At 45.8% G+C, this 21,205-nt stretch overlaps 1 protein-coding gene across 4 annotated transcripts in view; it reads left to right on the top strand.

The window, feature by feature from the left end:
* The window catches only part of LOC147447913 (uncharacterized), a 104,208-nt gene that overhangs the window by 35,851 nt on the left and 47,152 nt on the right, over positions 1-21,205 (top strand). For 3 of the 4 annotated variants that reach the window (XM_086523816.1, XM_086523813.1, XM_086523817.1), the window contains exons 2-9: positions 11,271-11,412; positions 11,509-11,626; positions 11,834-11,935; positions 12,011-12,132; positions 12,211-12,285; positions 12,400-12,591; positions 12,667-12,736; positions 12,814-12,989. In XM_086523816.1, coding sequence (XP_086379942.1) covers positions 11,287-11,412; positions 11,509-11,626; positions 11,834-11,935; positions 12,011-12,132; positions 12,211-12,285; positions 12,400-12,591; positions 12,667-12,736; positions 12,814-12,989 — 981 coding nt within the window. In that variant the 5' untranslated portion in view covers positions 11,271-11,286. The remainder of the gene's footprint in view (positions 1-11,270; positions 11,413-11,508; positions 11,627-11,833; positions 11,936-12,010; positions 12,133-12,210; positions 12,286-12,399; positions 12,592-12,666; positions 12,737-12,813; positions 12,990-21,205) is intronic. The other variant, XM_086523814.1, reaches the window with a different exon arrangement.

The following is a 21,205-nucleotide window of genomic DNA, read 5'->3' as shown; positions in this document are numbered from 1 at the left end:
TGCAAGGGAGAAGCTATCTCTGCAAATTCCCGAATGATCCCCCGATAGTATGAGCACAAGCTCAAAAAACTTCGAACTTCATGAACATTCTTAAATTAGGCCAATCATGAATAGTCTCAATTTTGACTGGGTCCATCTTTACCCCTTCTGTTGAGACGATGTGTCTCAAAAAGGGTATCTCAGGCAAGAAAACTTCGCTCTTTTTCGCATTTATAACCAATTTATGCTTCCGCAGTGCTTGGAAGACCTGCAACAGGTGGTACCACGTCCTTGTTCTGTGTCATTCTTGGAGAAGACGATGATGTCAAGGAAAGTGCCCACAAACGATTGATATCTCTTTGAAAATCGTATTATCATTCGGTTGAATGTCGCTGGAGCATTCGTAATGCCAAATGGCATAACCAAATATTTGTACAAACCAAAAGTTGTCCTGAAAGTTGTCTTGTATACGTCTCCAAAAGCAATTTGGATCTGATGATATCCACTCTTCATATCAATTCTGCTCAAGCAAGAGGACCCTTGAAGTCTGTCGAGAATATCATCGATCCTTGGAATAGGGAATCTGTCCTTGATGGTGATTTTATTGAGAGCTCTATAGTCAGTGCACATTCTCTACGATCCATCTTTCTTTAGTACTAACAATATCGGTGAACAGAAAGGTGAAGTGCTAGGTTGGATGAGACCTTTTCAAGAAGTTCTTTTACCTGGTTCTTGATTTCTTCATTTTGGGCTCGGTTAACTCGATAAGGTGGCTGGTTCGGTGGTGTGCTACCAAGAATCAAATTAATTGTGTGATCCTCAGGACGAGGAGGAGGTAACTCGCGTGGTAGGCCTTTAGAGAAGCAGTCAGCGTGTGCGTGTAGAAATTCTTGTCATTCCTTTTCTAAATAAGACATATTTGACCTTTGTTCATCATTCAGTTCCTTCAAGAAGATCGAGTAAACAAAGAGATTGGATTTCATTAAGTACATCAAGTACAATGTCTCTGCCCTTCTCCTTCTTCAAAATCGACCACTGCACTGTTCTTGTGGAACCAAGGGATTCCTAGGAGGACATCACACCTTGCCAGAGGCATGATATAAAAGTCCTTGTGCCCTAGATACCCTTGACAATGCAAACGGAGTTTGTCAATGACAGGTGCAATGGCAACATCCCGTTCGGGTGTCGCGAGAATAGTCTCCCTTGATCATCCGAAGATGATTCCAAGCGGTAACCACATCACGTTTGTACTCCTGAGTGACCCAAGAGGAAGTGAAAAGCAGTTTAAATTGCAGCCACTTTGTCGGTGCTTCCTTTCGTAACAAAAGAGTGGACCACCAAGTATGCGCGTTTCCTTTCAAATAGGATGCTGTCTTACAGACTTGGGCACCCCCAAGTCGGATATCTGGCACGATACACGAGAGAATCCTTTAAAAACACGTCACAAAACTTAATCACAGTTCAGTAAAGTCGACACGGCCCGGTTTACTTCCGTGCCCAAAGGTATTAGCCCCAAAATCTGGCCCCCTCTCGATATTTCTTTTTATATTGATGTTTTAGCAAAGTTACAACTCTTGCAGGAACTTTGCTCTCAGACTCTGTGTCCAGATGCTTTGCAGAGTGAGGCCCCAAGGGTTCTATTTATTCTTACAAGGATGCCGCAAAAGCAGAGCCCCAAAAGCAAAGACTCTAGCCATATGTGAGGCTAATTGACATTGTTCTTATGCCAACAATGTATGCGAGTAACACCATAGTAGATGCATACATTCAACAAATACTTACCATTTTCAAAGTCAATACAAGCTGTGCTTGTCTGCAATCTTCAAAAGTTTAATGCGGCAGGTCATGCATTAAACAAATTGTTGCCCTTGCCCTCCGAATTTTGGAGTGCTCTGAGTAGCGTCCTCCTGAATAAGCTATGTCGAACTGTTGAATAAAAGCGAGGGCTTTGTGGGTATCTCGGAAGCCTAAAAAAATATCAAACTTTAGTGCTTGTCCGCCTCCTTGAAGTCTTTGGTTTTCTTGCTCTTGTCCTCAAGAGATTCATATTGGTTGGCTCTGAAAAAATGCTTCCTCTTAAAATAAAACATTGGTTCATCGGAGTCCGAACTCTCAGAAGAGGGGGGGAGCCGGGTCAGGTTTGACACTTATTTAGGCTATCAAGACACCCATCGAGCCCTTGAGTACATACAAGAGTTTGACTTTGCCTTTCAAGAGGTTGGTTCTCGGAACGCTCCAAGGTACGAAGGGTGGCATCTTACTTGAAAAGAAATGCACAGACATGATGGTCTACTCTGTTGTTACGCAGAGAAGTACCTTTGACTCGTGTGAAATTCAAGAAATTTGCACGTCAACTTAAATATCAGAAGAAGATGTCATGACGGCTTGGTATCATTTGAGAATGACTAAGAAAGATAGGTTGGATGACTACTGCCAAAGGTTTTGGAATACCTTTTTGCTAGTGTTCTTGTTTCGGAAGCTCACTTTGAGGGATCATATTGAGCGGTTTTGTGCTAGGTCCACCGGATAATTTGGTCAAGGGTACTTTTTGGCCCTCCATGCAAAATGGATGGAGAGGAGAACATCGCAAATTCTCTTAAGAGAGAGTTGTACATCGAAGCTTTTAGGTCATTAGTAGTGTCTATGCCAAAAATTAGCGATGAATCAGCAGGTTGAATTTGCGGTGGTGTGGACTGCGCAAGAGGGGAGCCAATCCACTCCTTTGTCATAGATTGCCTAGATTGAATAAAGTCACTAAATTCTCTTTGAGATTTCGAGGGGTATTAACAAGCTGAGGGCATTTTACGGAATGACACCGAATTGAGAATTTCCTCAATTGAACTGAAAACATATGCTTTTTTATGTGTGTATTGTTAGAGACATGTAGAGAAAGATGAAATGTCTCCAGTTGTCTAATGAATGATCTGAACTCAATGCATCTAGACATTTGTTAGAGATCAACTTACCCATACGGTACAATGTTTTGCATCGTTTTTTTTGTACCGTATTTTTCATACCTATCCACCTTGATGGTGTTACAGATTGCATACTATGGTGGATACTTACAACAAAAAGATTACCCTTGTAGATAGAGAAAAGACTTATATCATTGATTTAAAGCTTAGAGGCGAGTGTGCTCCAGTAGTATCTGCTTCTGCTATTTCATATGTAATAAAGAATTATCTTTCTGTGTACTTGATCTTTGTAAAAGTACCTAAAGTTGTATCTAATTTGTCTACTTTAGATAAAGATGGGACAACTTTCTTGTGGGTGGTTTCAATGATGGTTTTTTGGACTCTTTGCCAGGGGAGCTACCTCTTGAGAGACCTGAGGATCATAGAATAGATCTTGTGCCAGGTTCTAGTCCGCCAAATAGACCACCGTATAGGGTTTTGCATAACTCTTCGATTCAGTTGTGGAAGTGCATATTGGTGAACTCTTGCATATGCTCATTGTCACTTTTCATCGCTGGTGGCTTTTGGTGGTTCAGGTTCTCGATCTATGGTTGCTGATTGGGTTTTCGGTGGAAGTGCCTATCTTTCAGAGATTGCTGTCATCCTCTCTCCACTTAGCTTGACAGGGCACTTTTTACTCTCTTTAGGAGAGACTTTTTACCTTGGCATACAGTTTTTCCCGTTTGGCCATGTGGCTAGTTGTATCTAGATTTTACAATTTTCTTGCCCTCATAATAGGCACTGTTTAGGCGTTCGGAGGGACTTTCAAGTAATAGAATTAGCCTCTTTTTTATTTTTATTTTTATTTTATTTTTGAGAGAGAGAGAAATGAAATGAAATGAAATTTTATATTAACGTCTTGAAAAGGCTAAAGTCACCTATGAGACCAGAAAGTTACAATGTGGTGGATCTGATACAAAGTCAGAGTAACAAGATGACAAAATGACAAAATAAAATACTATGGAATCCTAGACTGCTGGGTGTAGACTAAGCAGCTAAAACAGCTAGCTGGGATAGCTAGATCACAAGAGATCCAACATCGGTCGCTGGCGGATCTCATCAATCTTGTAACAGACTTGGACACTCCAAGTTAAGAATCAACCGCGACAACACCAAATAACCACTTCAAAACAAGTCACAGATCACAATAGATGTACATTGGCCCGACGGAGTTTCGTGCCTAGAGATATTCTTTTTATATTAATCAATCATCAAAGTACAAGAGAGTGGTCAGGGTTTCACTCTCAGACTCTGTGTCCAGATGCCTTGAGAAGTGAAGCCATCACCACTAATTTAAAGATTACAAGGGATGCCCAAAAGCAGAGCCCCAAAAGCTTCAAATCAAAAGCAATTGCTCTCTCTCTCACAAAGAGTCAAAAAGCAAAATTTGCGTCGTTCATCATTTTCCAAAATTAAAAAAAAAAAAAAAAAAGAGCCTCCGTGATTTCCGGAAATTAGGGTTTCTGGCAGAAATTAGGGTTTGCAGGAATTTTAGGGTTTCTGGCAGAAATTAGGGTTTCTGCTGTCCGCCACGTCATCACTTTGTGACATACCCCCCTCTTGAAAGCATTGTAATCGACCGCGATTACGCCTGCAAAATTGACAAAAGCCATAAACCGTCTTAGTAGACACTGACTGTTAGTACCTACATACTAGGAACACACATCTAGCACAAGTACAAAATCGATAGTCACATCACACGACATCACAGGACATCACCAGACATCGCAGGACATCACATGACATTCAACATTCATTCGGATCTTAGACCACGATTTATCGGCAATGTAGCTAGCAATCACATCTAGGGCCAAATCGGGACCTCATCGATGTCCGATTGACTAACCCCTATTGGAACCATGTCTATTCGAGATCAATCAGACCAAAATGCTGCAGTCATTTCGGCTATCAGTTCCTGCACTCAAAAGAAGTCAAGAACAAATTAGTATCATTATCAGGAATTCCATTTCATAAAGTCATCCAGCAGAATTCTGTCAGCTCTCAGTATCACTGAAGCTCAAAGAGACATCAGTGACTTTAGTATCAAAATCAAGGCATCTGTTGACAAGGGAGCGGAGTGACTTCCCTCTTGTGCATCCCACTGCACCAGATCTTCGGCCAAGCTGAATTCTGGGTTCCGTTTGGAGTAGACTATGCTAAACCAAAACATCGAGGTAAAGTTTCACAATCCGAGGAGTATCTGCTAGGTCCTCCTCCTCCATCCACTTCGCATCAAATGCAGGAAAGTTCTTGAATTTAACCAAGAACCGCCTTCGGACTTTACCTTTCTTCGTATCCGTATGTGCCAAAATCTGTTCAAGAACAAGGGTCTCCTCGTTTTCTTCCATTGCGGGTTGCTCATCAGACTCCCCATCATCAGGCACATCACCCTTAACAGGGTTCAAGAGACTCACATGCAATGCATTGTGAATCCTCCAAGTATCTGGCAGTTTCAATCGGAAGGAGACATCATTTATCTTTTCAGTTTTCTGGAAAGGTCCGTAGTATCACATACTAAGCTTTGGAAAAAGCCTCTCCTTTCCCTTTTCTTTCTTAGGTGTGCCTTCTAAAAAGTAAGAGCATCCAATCATCCTCCTTCAATTTCAAGTCGCGACGATGGGGATCCCCTGCCTTTTTCTGTCGTTCTTGAGACTCCTGCAAAGTCTCGCGAACCTTGGCAAAAGCCGTATCCAAATCTCGCGAATATTCATCCGCTTCAAATATCCAATCTTTCGTGCTGAGGAAGGATGGAACCTTCGCAGCACTTTCAACAATCTCACATGGCGTCTTCCCCGTCGAAGAGTGTATCGTGTTATTGTAGGCAAATTCCACCAAAGGTAAGTTCTTTTCCCATTGAGTCTTCTGATCCGAGATACAAGACTTCAATAAATCTAAAATCACTGAATTGGCAATCTCAAATTGCCCGTGAGTCTGCAAGTGGAACGATGACAAGAACTGCAACTGCGTGCCAATGTTCTCCCAAATTGCCTTCGAAAACAAACTCATAAATCTGGGGTCTCTGTCGGAGACAATCGTCTCAGACTGCCATGTAATCGGAAAAATCATCGTGATCATTCTGTGTTCTCGATAGATAAAAAATGAAATCCATTTCAATACTTTTCCAGGGGCGGGTGGGTATGGGTAAAGGCTTTAACAATCCCTGTGCCTTATGCCTGTCAAAATTGACCTTCTGGCATACTAAGCAACTGCGCACAAACTCTTCCACATCTTTCTTGAGTCTCGGCCAAAAGAAATATCTCTCTACCCCTTTCATCGTGGTAGCAATGCCGCGGTGACCCGTAAAAGGTGGACAGTGGCAATCAGTCATAACCTTTTCCCTCAATGGCTGTGTAACGCACAACATACTCTTTTTCATCAAGTAGCCTTCCCGAAGGGAGTATCCAGCTACTGTCTCCCCATCCCGTATCCGTGTGAACATATCTGCAAAATCTGTATCTGTGGCATATTGATTGACCATATCCTCGAAGCTCCTATGATGTATCACGGAAATAGCCAGAACCAACGGTTTCCGAGACAAAGCATCTGCCACCACATTCTTCTGTCCTTGCACATGGACAATCTGGAAGTGGAACTGTGACAAGATGTTCGCCCACCGCATCTGCTTTTCCGAAAGCTGCTTCTGTGACAAGAAGTAGCGCAAACTCTGATGGTCTGTAAAGACAGTAAAATCCGCTCCGAGTAGGTAATGCCGCCACTGAGTAAGAGCATGGATAACCACCAAAAGCTCTTTCTCATAGATCTGTGCTGTCATCTCCGGCCTAGAGAACAAACGGCTCTCGTAAGCTATGACATGGTCTTCTTGCATCAAGACCGCACCTAGACTACGACCACAAGCATCACAATATACTTCAAATGACTTCTGCAAGTCCGGCAAAGTCAAAATAGGTCCCGTAGTCAATTTCTCTTTCAATGTCCGAAAGGCAGTCACCTCTGTGTGTCCCCACGAAAAAGGTACTCCTTTTTGTGTCAAGGTATGCAAAGGGGAAGCAACCTCTGCAAACTTTCGTGTGAACCGCCTGTAGTACGAACACAGTCCCAAGAAGCTTCTAACTTCATGGACATTCCTCAAATCGGGCCAATCACGGATAGTCTCTATCTTGGCCGGGTCCATTTGCACTCCTGTTGTGCTGACACAATGTGTCCCAAAAAGTGTATCTCTGGTAGGAAAAATTCACTTTTCTTTGCATTAATCACTAACGTGTGATATCGTAATGCTTGAAAGACTCGAAGCAGATGATCTCTGTGTTTTGCCTCATTCTTGGAGAAAACAATGATGTCGTCAAAGAAAGTGCCAACAAATACCCTGTACTCTCGAAAAATCCTGTCCATCATCCGGTTAAATGTCGCAGGAGCATTGGTTAAGCCAAAAGGCATCACCAAAAACTCAAATAATCCAAAAGTTGTCCGAAAAGCTGTCTTGTAGACATCTCCTGGCGCTATCCTGATCTCATGATATCCACTCTTCAAGTCAATCCTGCTAAAGCACGAGGATCCCTGTAACCTGTCAAGTATATCATCGATCCTAGGAATCGGAAATCAGTTCTTGATGGTGATTTTGTTGAGAGCGCTATAATCGATGCACATTCTCCAAGATCCGTCTTTCTTCAAAACCAACAACACTGGAGAGCAATACGGTGAACTACTAGGCTGGACAAGACCCTTTTCCAAGAGGTCTTTCACTTGGTTCATAATCTCTTCATTCTGTGCTTGGCTCACACGGTAAGGTGGCCGATTCGGTTTCGTGCTTTCGGATATCAGATCAATGGTTTGATCTTCAGGCCCTCTAAAAAGCAATCGGCATGAGTGTGGAGAAAAATCTTGGCGTTCTTTTGATCAGGTCAAAACATATTAAACCTTTATCCAGCGTTCAGTTCTCTCCCAAAAGAATGAGTAAGAAACTGAAGTTCATCAAGTACAATCTCTAAGCCCTTCATTTATCAAAGTCGCTTTCTCGGCCCGGTAGTCAACCACGGTGTAGTTCTTGTGGTACCAAGGGATCCTGAGTAGAACGTCACTTGCCTGCCATGAACACCCCTGTCATTGCAAACAAAGTTTGCCAATGCTCGGTGTAATGGCAACATCCCATCCGGGTGCCAGTCGAACTACCTCTGCCTGTGGCGTTAGTCTGTCGGGCATAATTCCAAATCGAGCCACCAATTCCAAGTGAAAAGAAGTTGGCCTTGGCTGCTTCAAAAGAGCTTCCTGATCCTTCACTTTGTCCCAAAAGCGGCAAAGTTTGTACTTTCATTCATTAGATTCGGTGCAGGTCCCACGCCATGTGGTACCAGTTCTACTTTTCTATCTGCCTTTTCTGCCACATTTCTCAGTTGCTCTCGAACTCTCAGACCTGTCGTCGTCTTTATCATTTTGTTCTTTCTGTGCATTATTAGGGCACTTCGCGGAGATATGTCCCTGATCCCCGCATCCAAAGCACTTCCCCTCTCTGATGAAGCGAGCTCTCTCCTCAGGAGTAAGGTTGGGTTGTGCATCATTTTTCTCTGGGTTGCTCTTTTTCTTTCTACTTTCATTCCCAGAAGTCTGTTCGGCTCGTTGTGTCATGGCCTCATCTGTGGGGTAGGTGAGACTGCCAGAGTGAATGGCAAAGCCCCGCTTCGCATGACTCATCAACTCCTGAATAGAAGCTGACTTCTGTTCCAAGCAGTGATCTCGGATCTCTGTAGGTAGCCAAGGTAAACCGCTCAATCTGTTCTCTGAAAGAGATCTTCTTGAATGAAGAGGCGGGTAGAAAAGAGCTCCAGAATCTTTCACAATAAGCATTGATTGTATCTTTCTTGGTCATCCGAAGATGGTTCCAAGCAGCTCGTACATCTCGTTCATATTCTTGCGTCAACCAAGAAGAAATAAAAAGCTTCTTAAATTTCAGCCATTTAACTGGCGCAGTCTTGTTTAAAAGAAGATTGGACCACCAAGTACGAGCATTCCCCTTAAGGTAAGAGGTAGCTCTCCGAATCTTGGAGTGCTCTGAATAGCGTCCTCCCGCGAAAGCGATGTCAAACTGCTGTATAAAAGACAAAGCCTTCGAAGCATCTGAGTATCTTGAAAAGTATCAAACTTGATCAAGTGGCCACCTTCCTTAAACTCTCGGACTTTCTTGCTTTTATCTTCGAGAAAGTCGTACTGGTTGGCTTTGTAAAAATTCTTCTTGTTCGCATAAAACTTTCCGTCATTGGAATCTGAGGTGTCTGTAGACGAGTCCTCAGTAGAACTGTCAGTCTCTGGGTGAGATGTAGCCTTCTTTGCCTTTTTCTTGCCCTTTCCGAAGCTTTGTTTCTTGCTTCGCTTTTAACCTTTTCTGTCTTCTTCGCTCGAATCCGAGGAGCTAGAAGAACTATCAGAAGAAAAAGAAGAAGAAAAACTGGGTAAGCCTTCAAACTTGACGCGCTTCTTCAACTTCTTTGCCTTATCAAATGTCGACTGACGACCCAAATATCCCGGGAAGTCAGTGCCTTTCTTTTGCTTTTTGCCTTTCTTTTGCACGTCGAAAAGCTGAGCAATCCGTGCATCAACCACGTTCTCCAGTTCCTTCTCCGTATATTTCTTGGAGGCAGAAGGTTTCTTGAGAGCGGGGTTCGGGAGTGGTGTTGTGGTTCTCTGTCACTCCATCTGTACCTCTTCCAAAGAGGTCTGGTTCATATATTTTGCCATCTTCGGGTCCTTGGCAAAATTGAGCATCATCTTTGTTGCATCGCCAATCAATTGACGACGCTCCATCTCTCGCCGCTCCGCCTAAGTAGGCCAAGGTGGGCCATACTCTCTCTCGGAATCTTCGTTGTGATCCCTGCCCGCATCTCCAGATACAGAGGGAGTCGACTGATCATTGCCTGAAGCCATAGGTGTCGTGGAAAAAAAATTCGGGGATCGGATTTTTCGTAGAAGAGAAATCGGCCGTGCTCTGATACCACTGTAACAGACTTGGACACTCCAAGTCAAGAATCAACCACGACAACACCAAATAACCACTTCAAAACAAGTCACAGATCACAATAGATGTACACTTGCTCGGCGGAGTTCCGTGCTTAGAGATATTGGCCCCAAAGACTGGCGCCCCTTTCGGTATTTCTTTTTATATTAATCAATCATCAAAGTTCAAGAGAGTGGTTTGGGTTTCACTCTCAGACTCTGCGTCCAGATGCCCTGAGAAGTGAAGCCATCACCACTAATTTAAAGATTACAAGGGATGCCCAAAAGCAGAGCCCCAAAAGCTTCAAATCAAAAGCAATTGCTCTCTCTCTCACATAGAGTCAAAAAGCAAAATTTGCGTCGCTCATCATTTTCCATTTTTTTTTTTAATAAGCCTTCGTGATTTCCGGAAATTAGGGTTTCTGGCAGAAATTAGGGTTTGCAGGAATTTTAGGGTTTCTGGCAGAAATTAGGGTTTCTGCTGTCCACCACGTCATCACTTTGTGACAAATCTCCTCCATGGTCAGTAGTTTGACCGAGCCAAAGTGACCCGGATCCTCTGATGCAGCCTGTGTCGATGTTGTGTAGTCCTCCGCAGTCGTGGGCGTCTGGATCTCCCCAGCTTAGTCGCTCGGTCAATCAGTATGCCTCTTGTGTACAGCGACGAGCTCTGCTGTGGTAGTAACTCCTCCGGGTGTCCAGTGGCAGCTCTAAAGAAGTCTGTGATCTGTCTTTGAGACTGGCTAGTCTTTCCTCTCATCAAGCTCTCTGTGTGTCTGCGTAGCTCGAGCAAAAACAAACCCAGGCACCTCTGATCCTCGTACCGCGTGACTCTAGAGAATGGTCCAAAGCCCTCTCTGAACAAGCAATGGAAGCGGCCTCGTATCTCGTAGTAGACGGGGCAGTGGCATGTGTAGTGCAACTCTGTCTCAGGCTCGATGTCACACAGGGGCATGTCCTGGCCTCTGTCGGTACTCCGCTGTATCTCCCAGTCTCGATCCGCAGCTGATGTAAAGATGTGCGTATCTGGCCAATAGCACATCGTATCCCATGAGACAGGTGAGTGTCCATGTATCTGGGCCTCGTCACAAGGCCATCCTCCGTAAGCTGGAGGAGATGCTCTCTGTAGAAAGCCATCTTCGTGCCTAGCTCCTGTACTGGCTGTATCCATGTCTTCTTGGTGTCTAGCTGAGTCAAGTCCTGGCGAATGAGCCTGGTGATCTCGGACTGTGTAAGAGTCAGAGAGGGCGCATCCAGTGAGTACTGGAAGAGAGAGAGAGAGAGAGAGAGAGAGAGAGAGAGAGAGAGAGAGAGAGAGAGAGAGAGAGAGAGAGAGAGAGAGAGAGATATGAAATGAAATGTTAAGAGAAAGAGAGGTTGGTTTACTATTTTCAGTTATTCAAGGTTTTATATGATGGAGGGTCCTAGCAGCGGTGACCAATCTCATGCTGAAGCTAGTAACAGTGCAGCCAGATTGGTAGAGATAAAGATAAAGACCTTGGACTCACAAGTGTACAGCTGCAGTGTTGACCAAAATGTATGCATAATTTTAGCTCAAGCGTTTTCCTTTCACCTTTCAAAACATTTTGCCTACTTGCTAACCTACGTGACTTTTGGAAATTTGTGATTACAGATAAGTGTGCCTGAGCTGAAAGATCATGTAGCAACATTGACAGGCGTCCCTGTTGTGAACCAGCGTTTAATATGCCGAGGAAAAGTCTTGAAAGATGATCACACTTTGAGGGAGTACAGTATCCTTTCGCAGGCAGTCATGTAACATTTATGGTTTAGTTAAACCCAGATTGATAGCATATCGTACAGGTTTTTTTATTTTCTTCTCTGGGCACCTAGTATGGGAAGTAACAGAGCAGACATACCTAAGGAAACATTAACAGCAAATTAAAAGTTTTTCCTGCATTTCCCTGTGTGTAGTTTGGTTTCTTGACCAAGAGCACCAGATGTTGAAGATGGCCACACTCTTCATTTGGTCACTAGGCCGGTGCCTCAGTCTGGTGCTGCTCCTTCATCAGCTGGAGCCAATGCTGGTGAAGAAGAGCAAGGTACATGAGTAGTCCTGTATAGAATTTTCCGGCCAACCTTAAAATGTGGCACGCTTCTGATGTTGCAATCTGCAGGGGGAGATGATCCATCTACTGGTGTATCTCGCAGTAGGCCTACTCAGATTTCACACAGTGTTGTCATGGGAACCTTCAATGTGCCTGATAATGGAGATGGGGGACTACCTGATGTCAATAGGGTAACACTTAAAACATTATTTTCGTAGCTATGATAATCTCGTGATACTTATTTAAGCAAAGACATAAACTACATGCAGATTATCACATCAGTATTACAATCTCTGGGAATAGGAAACATTCCCCCAAATGCTGGAGCGAATATGGCTGGCCCTGTGAGTGTTATGCATGAAAGAAAAGTGGACTAGAATATTCATGGCATGTATCTTTGTTGTCTGCATAACCTAAGTTGTGTGGTTGAAAGAGGATACTCTTGCTTTGCAAAACAGGCTGTAAATCCAGCCATATCGGCAGTAGCTCCTGCTGGACAGGATACAGGAGCTGGGGTTGCTCGACCAACCAACATTGTGAATCAGCCACCAGCTTCAGGCCAAGGGGTGACGCAGGCCACTTGGCCCACTGCAGGTCCTGGCATTCTACCCACGATTGGACAACAAATTCGGCTTTTGCAACAGGCTATGGTTAGTGTTATGTGAGGCCAAACACTATGGTGTAGGAAAATCAAGAAAGATATTTTAGTCAAGATGTTCATGCAGGTTGTACCTGATGCCCTGACAACAATTAATCAGTACCTTGATGGTTTGGAACAGGCGCTTGCAGCGAATGGTATGATGGTTCGTACTATTTCTTGTGCAAATATGGATGGTCTAATCGATTTTTCATACTTTAACTTGGGTGACTAGGTTCTCTTGCAGGCCAGCATACTTCCTCATCAGATCCTGCACCCTCGAGCAGTGCCCCAACTCAACCTACTGGGCCTCCCATTGTGATCAGAGGTCCTCCCACACCAGCAAACTTAGGTGCAGTCATTCGGCGCACAATGGGTCTAATAAACGGTCAGGCGGGTCTGGAATTGAATGTAAGAATACACATCTGTTCTCTTTGCCATTGGCAGATTGGTTTATTGTGCCAATTATAGACCCGATGTCACTAGACCGTAGATAGAAGGTGAATATGGGTTTGTTGGGCATATTTGTATGGTTCTCCATATACCTCTTTTTGTACTTTCCAAATAGATCTCCCGTTTGGCATAATGCCATGGTTTTGTTCAGGTTATATGGGGATTTCCCACCTTCTTTTTGTTGTGTTTCACTTTTTTAACTTGTTTTGTGGGGAGGTGGGGGGTGTTGAGGAGGTTTTGGTTACAGTTGTTTGGTTTTTGTACACACTCTCTCTCTCTCTCTCTCTCTCTCTCTCTCTCTCTCTCTCTCTCTCTCTCTTCGCTGCTTGCTGCCCCTGCCCTCCCTCGCCCCGCCACGCTGCCCCCCTGCCTGCTGCCCTGCGCGCGTTCCCGCTACATATCCCTGCTCGCTGCTCGCTGCCCCTGCCCTCCCTCGCCCCGCCACGCTGTCCCCCCCTCTCTGCGTTGACATGCCCGCCCCCCCCTCGCCCTACTGCTCCCCGCGTAAGATGTCCCCGAACCTCTTCTACGCGTAGGATGTCCCTCCCCACCTTTCCCTACGCGTAGGTTATCCCCCCCCCTCTCTTACGCGTAGGTAGTCTTTTTTTTTTTTTTGGCATCACACTCGCTATGGTGTATCAACTCGGTCTCATTGGTCAATTTGGCCTTTTGAAAACGCTAGTATATTATTTTATTTCTATTTCGTTTATTTCTTCTTGATATTTCCCGGCCCCCTTCCCCCCACTCTATCTACCATACTCCCCCCCCCCCCCTCGCCTCCCCTCCTCTCTCTCTCTCTCTCCAACCTATAACTACCGCTTCCCCCCCCGGGCCGTACCGCCTCGCGCTCCACCACTCGCCGAGACCATCGCTAGTGGGGGTGCACACGTGCATCTAGCGACTCCCGCTGCTAGGGTGGGTGCACACGCGCATCTAACCCCCTTGCGGACGGCTATCAAGCATGAGGAAGACGAACGATAAAGCTAACCCCCTAGAGGATGCCATTCAAAAATGCAAAGAGGAAATGACGGAGACCATCACCAAGATGAACCGCAAGCTCTGGGGCACAATAAACATTCTCGAAGGACGTGTGCCGATCCAAGAGAGCAAGATAAGCACGCTGGAAGACCGAGTGACGACCCAAGAGGAAGAGATCACACTCAAGAAAGAACTCGCCGAAGCCCGATCAAGAAACACACTGGAAGAGGGCGAACTGCAACCCTCAGTAATTGAAGAAATCAACACGATCAAGGAACAATTACTGGCCATCAAAGAGGGAGAAGAACAACACAAAGAAATGACGACTTCTTGGGTGGATGTTCTTACCAAAACCCAACAGAAGGCGGACGAAAATGGGTCAAGGTGGCCAAGAAAGGAAAAGACAAGGAGATAACGCCCACGTCCACACCCAACAACATCATTAACCAAACACTAGAGGAGGAGCAGAGGAGAAGGGTGCGCGCTTTACATGTGAGAATTTGCGGCCTTAAAGACAAAGGCAATGTGGACGAAGAAGCAAAAGAACTCACAGCCTTGATGGGGATTCATGAGCCGACACACACAAGGGCATGGAGAGTGGGCAACATAAAGAAAAATGGAGGCAGTGGAGAAACCTCAAAAGAAAGAGCACTCATCCTCCGTTTTCCCTCCATGGAAGCAAAGATGTCATTCTTGAAGAAAAGACCAACTCTTAAAGAGACTGGCATCTTTCTCGGGGACGATCTCACCCTCTCGCAGATTGCTCATATGCAGGAAGTAATGCCGGAGATTAGAGCAGCAAGGAGAAAAGGCAAGATCGCTTTTTACCGAGACGGAAAAGTGGTAATACTTGAGCGACGCTCCACATGACGGTGCGAGACTTATGGGACCACACTCAAAGTAGCTGCCTGGAACTGCAATGGATCTATGCGTCTTGATGTGGGTGCTTTTGAGGATAGCTTTACTGGAAGAGACATCATCTTCTACTCTGAGACACACCAGGCCCCTGGGCAATCCATGCCTCACATCAGTGGATATAGGTGGGAGACAGCCTACAGACAGGAGACACGCTTAGAGCACAGAGGGCGGGGCTCGGGAGGAGTGGCAGTGTTATTTAGAGAGGATCTGCAGCCACTGATACATATAGCCCGCAGGGACGAGCAGGCTAGGTACATGTGGGTGAGACTGAAAGCAGAGACAGACAGATACCTCTATCTAGCTATTTGTTACTTTCCCCCGAGTACATCAGTTTATGCACCACCCAGAGGACAGTCCCCTTTCTCTATTTTGGATGATGACATATGGGAGTTCTCTAGGGACGGTGACATTATCATCCTCGGGGACTTCAATGCTAGGACTGCCCATCACCAGGCAGTGTTTTATGATACTTCAGAGGAGATGCTAAGAGAGATAGATGTGGCAGAGATGGGCCTTTCCAGACTATCACACGATATGGAATATACTGAGTATGGGCGACACCCGATAGACATGGGCACTGCACATGGATTGGCCATCTTGAACGGCCTACAAAGATTTCTTGCTGCGGGAGGTTTTACATGCTTCCCACACAGACATTGAGCCAGCACGGTGGACTATGTCATGGCACAACCGAATCTCATCTCTAGTATCCAGGATCTCACAGTTGGGCCCAGACCGGTCGGGGTGGCGGTGGATCATGCTCTGGTGTCAATGACCATCTCCTTCCATTTCAGTGTAGCACACAGGCAACGAGTAGCAGCCCCTACTCGCTACACATTCACAAGGGAGACGGACTCTGTATACATGGACGGAATCTAGAGACGCCTATGCACTGAGGACCCGGGGCGACCTCTGGAGGAGCTAACTACTATACTGACACAGACATTACATGAGGCAGCAGTTGAAGCATACCCACACACCCAACCTGAGCAGAGCCGCCGATTTGGGAGCATGCCTAAGAACAGCCGGTACGATGAGGAGTGCCGCTAGACTAGAGCCAGACTTCAGAGGGAGGTGCTGTAGGGGGACGTCACTCACAGGTAGTCACAGATGGACTTCCGACGCCTGGTGCGGCGGAAGAAGAGGGCTTTTTTGGCTAGACTCAAGCAGGATCTATATCAACTATTCTTGAGTCATGACTCGCGTGAGGCGTAGCGGCTCTTTCATGAGCAGTCCCCCCCTCCCCCCCCCCTGCTATTTCCTCCACAGAGACCTGGGGTCAATACGCTTCATCTTTGTACACAGTACCTGGACAGCTGCCCCTCCCCAACCGCCCCGACCCATGCCATATACATGTGTCTTTTTCACTGCTGAGATGGTGAAGAAAGCCATTGACAGGATGAAGACTGGGAGAGCATATGATCATGAGGGCCTAGTAGCTGAGCATTTCATGCATGCCAAAGACCTACTAGCAGAGCTTCTAGCAGTTATGTTTAACCGTGCCATGTGTGAGGGCCTACCGGACACTTGGAGCCTATCTACAATCGTACCTATCTTCAAATCAGGAGACCCCATGGAGCCTGGGAACTATCGCACTATTATGATTGGACACACACTGGCACGGTTGTATGCATCCATTCTTGAGCAACAGCTGAGTAGATAGGCAGAGAGGGAAGGAATACGTGCAACTGGGCAGGCAGGATTCAGGAGAGGCTTCTCTACTCTTGACCATATCCTAACACTCAGGGCCATCATCGAGGAAGGCAGATCTCATGGGAGACGGATCTATTGTAGCTTTGTGGACTTCCGCAAAGCTTTCGACACGGTACCCAAAGCTAGACTGATGCGCAGATTACAGGAAATGGGAGTACCCACAGAACTCATTTGGGGGATCATGGCATTGTACAGATCAGTAGTAGGGCATGTACGCACCTCGGAGGGACTTTCTACACCGGTTCACTCCACTATTGGGGTGAAGCAGGGCTGCCTCTCTCTCCCACTCTTTTCGGTATGTATGTGGATGAGATTTCTGACTACATTGACAGCGATGGGGATAAAGGTGCTCAGTTGGCAGGGACATGGATTCCACTTTTGTTATATGCTGATGACATAGTGTTGATCTCCGAATCCCCAGAGGGAATGCAACGTCAATTGGATGCTCTGCATACGTTTGCCCACAAAAGTGGTTTGTCTGTCAACCTGGGTAAAACCAAGGTTATGGTGTTTAATACCACCCCATAGTGGATCAGGAGGTCAGCACCTACACTCACATACGGCCAGGAGACTGTGGAGTACACAGACGCTTACACTTACCTTGGAGTGGTTTTTAGCGGACCTACATTCTCACTCAGAAGAGCAGCAGAAACCAGACTTACTAGAGCCCACGCAACATTGGGTAGATTGGAGAGGATGTGTTCGCAGGTTCAGTTTCAGGAACCCCGGACGAAGCTCTGGCTCTTTGACACCTTGGTGGCTTCAACATTGCTCTATGGAACCGAGATATGGGGACCTTCACTGGATCACCACGGGAGGACGGGTCGCTCAGACGGATGGGGGAACATGGAGAAACCTCTCGTCTCTATGATCTCGCGGCTCATTAGAGCCAAGGCATCAGTACCACGGGCCATTATCCGAGCAGAGCTAGCGGCCCCCCCACTTGTGGTGGAGGCGCTCACCAGATCAGTCTCCTTCATAAACCGCACATGGGAACTTCCTAGAGACAGATATGCTCGCATAGCACTTGAATCCTCTCGACAGTTAGCCATACAAGGAGATACAACATGCTGGTATGGGGAGATGACATCATGGTTTCAGGCACATGGGTTCAGCATAGACCGGCTGCCACCATTCCATTACTCATTGGATGCACCATCTCTCACTCTTACACAGTCAGAGATCACCAAGCTCATACGCCAAGACTTGACCCAGCTAGACACCATAAGGACATGGATACAACCAGCATAGGAATTGGGCACGAAGATGGCTTTCTACAAAGACCACCTTCTCCAGCTTACGGAAGATGGTTTTGTGGCAAGACCAAGATACATGGATACCCACTTGTCTCATTGGATACGATGTGCTATTGGCCAGTTACGCACATCTTCTCACCAGTTGCGGATTGAGACTGGGAGATACAGCGGAGTACCAGCAGAGGACAAGACATGCCCCTTGTGTAACATGGAACCTGAGACAGAGCTACACTATACATGTCGCTGCCCCGTCTACTACGAGATACGAGGCCGCTTCCATTGCTTGTTCAGAGAAGGTTTTGGACCACTCTCAAGAATCATGAGATACGAAGATAAGAGATGTCTGGGTTTGTTCTTGCTCGAGCTGTGCAGACAGAGAGATAGCCTGATGAATGGCGAGGCTAGCCAGTCTCAAAGACGGATCATAGACTTCTTCAGAGCAGACACGGGACAGCCGCATGAGCCACTCCCACAGCAGAGCCCCCTCTCGTCTCACGCTAGAGGCACACTAATTGACCGAGCGATTGAATTGGGGAAATCCAGGCGCCCGCGACTACGAAGAACTACACAGCATCGACGGAGGCTACGACAGAAAATTCGGAGCACGCTGGCCAGGCATGCACGACGCCCGGTCAGACTACTAACCATGGAAGAAATTGATGAGATTCGCCAACGACTGATGCTAGATCTCTTGTGATTCAGCTTGTGATTCGCCAAGGACCGATGCTAGATCTCTTGCTTAGTCTTTTGCTTAGTTCACATCGATCAACCTAGGACCCCATAGTATATATCTTTGTTTTGTACTGTTGTTAGGTTATTTTGTTACTCTGACTTTGTATCAGATCCACCACTTTGTAACTTTCGGGTCTCATAGGTCATTATGGCCTTTTGAAGACGTTAATATAACATTTCATTTCATTTCTCTCTCTCTCTCTCTCTCTCTCTCAATTAAAAAGATCTTCTATCAATTAAGGATCTTTAGGCACAAACCTAAATATAAAAATGTTCAAGAGTAGCTGAATACAACAAAGGTTTAATTCCTGAAAACGTACAGAACTATCACAAAGAGGGTTTAAACCTCTCAGTTCTTCTAACATGCACAATCTTGTCAGCTTTTGAGACATCTGGAGGTGGGAAATTCATCTCATATCGTGTCACCAACAGAGCTAGAGGAATCTCATCTCTATCACTGCTGCAAGACTGGATATGATAAGGGGGAGAAAGTGGAGGTACGACTGCAGAAGTACAGGGAATATGTGCAGAGGAGGAATTCTAGCTGTGAAACCCTTATCTGTAAATCACTGCCATTTGAGGTGCCTTTATCAGCCTCAGCCATCTCTGTCTCCTCTTTTGCCTCTATTCTCCTTGCTTTCCCGAATGTCTTCTGTTTCACATATTTGCGGGTCTCCTCCTCGAAAAATTTAACTCTGGAAGATCAGTGTGAGAAATACACAACTGGGTTGCCTTCCGCACAACTGGAGTATTGCCTTTCAAAATAGGTTATCACTGTGCGAGAAACTTATCGAGCATGCCGTGTTGGCTGTAAGTTAATGAAAGGTTATGTAGTTTTTGAGCCCGAAAAAACTAAAGAACCTTCTACTGATCAAAACCAACAGAACCGTAATATTCCTAGAGACTGATGGAGTCAAGCATGACAACATCCTTGACTCACTCAAAAGGAAAGGTAAACACTTCAACAAGAGGGCAGTTGTTTGGATGCTTCCAAACTCAGTAAACTTTCAACACTTGCCCTGTGTTACGTCCCCAAACGTCAGGATGGGCGCCTGCAATTATGTCTGACGAGTGTGAACCTGTCCCTTTGGTTATGAAGTCCTATAAAAAGGACTTGAGCCTTATTTGTGGGACAACTTGTGTGATCACCACACTTGGACTCTTGGCCCTTGGTAGCTTTGCCCTGGGCTTGTATGGGACATCGGCCCTTGTGGTAGAGGCTAGCCCGTAGGCTCCCAGGCTTGGGGGTGAGCCTGTATTTTCTCTATGGTTGGGAGATGAGCCTAATGTCCGCTCACTATGTGAGTTTGGCTTGTGTCATGTCATGTGTGCAGGATGGATCCGGCGGGGGAATAACATTGGTATCAGAGCCACTTCTTGCTCGTATGCACGACATGGTAACGTGCACAAACCACTAGATCTCATGGGGCCGTGATGGCCCAGCTTGACAGGCTCTCCCAACTCTCGTATAGGGTGGTATGGGACACTATGCCCTGTGCTTGGTGGTATGGGACATCGGCCCTTGTGACAAAGGCTAGCCCGCAGGCTCCCAGGCTTGGAGGTGAGCCTGTATTTTCTCTATGGTTGGCAGATGAGCCTAATGTCCGCTCACTATGTGTGTCTAGGTGTGAGTTTGGCTTGTGTCATGTCATGTGTGCAGGATGGATTCGGCAGGGGAATAACATTGGTATCAGAGCCACTTCTTGCTCGTATACGCGACATGGTAATGTGCACAAAATCACTAGAGCTCATGGGGCCGTGATGGCCCTTTGATGTCACATATATTCTATGATGAGAAAAGAGAGAGAAAGTGTGATCTTGTTTAGAGATCTATCATCTATGCACATGTGGAATGTGCCATCCTTTCTCTGTACTAGCAAGATAGGTGAACAATATGAGAAGTACTAGGCATTATTAGACCCTTCTCCAAAAGTGCATTGACTTGCTTGAGGATCTCTTCTTGCTGCACTAGACTGAATCGATAAGGGGGCTGATTTGGAGGAGAGCTCCCTGGGATCAAATCTGATCCTCAAGTCGAGAGGGTGGAAGTTCATTCGGAAGTTCATCTGTAAAACAGTCTTCAAAACTTTCTAACAACTTTTTTTTTTTTTTGGTGTGAAGTGGAGGAAAGTTGTGAAGAAGACACATCTCTCTCTCTTGCAAAAATCAAGTACGTTGAAACACACTTTTTCATTATTTTCTTAAGTGCAATGTGGTTGGCGATGGGAATTCGCCAATCACCTGTATCCGCCATTACAACATATTGCTCTCCTTTGTGATCAAAGGACAGGGTTTTTTGAACATAATCGGGAATTGGATGCATCTAGTAGTGCCAAGGCATCCCCAAAAAGACATCACATTCTTCAAGTGAAGCTAGTAAGTCTTGATCTTTGTAGTAATCTACCTTTAAATTCACTTCCCTATGATTGGAGTAGAACTGGAGTTTTGCCCTTTGAAACGAGAGGATGCTTGAATGGAAACTCCAAAGCGGTTAGGCTGCAGATTAAGATCTTTGGCTAACTTCGTAGAGATGAAGTTATCCGTACTGCCTGGATCAAACAGGATAAGGGCCCGCTG

The sequence above is a fragment of the Adiantum capillus-veneris genome, chromosome 11 (genome assembly GCF_014529385.1).
Source record: "Adiantum capillus-veneris isolate H3 chromosome 11, ASM1452938v2, whole genome shotgun sequence".
Taxonomy (NCBI): Eukaryota; Viridiplantae; Streptophyta; class Polypodiopsida; order Polypodiales; family Pteridaceae; genus Adiantum; species Adiantum capillus-veneris.
Note: the sequence above shows the minus strand (reverse complement) of the source record. Positions and strands in the feature narration are given on the sequence as shown.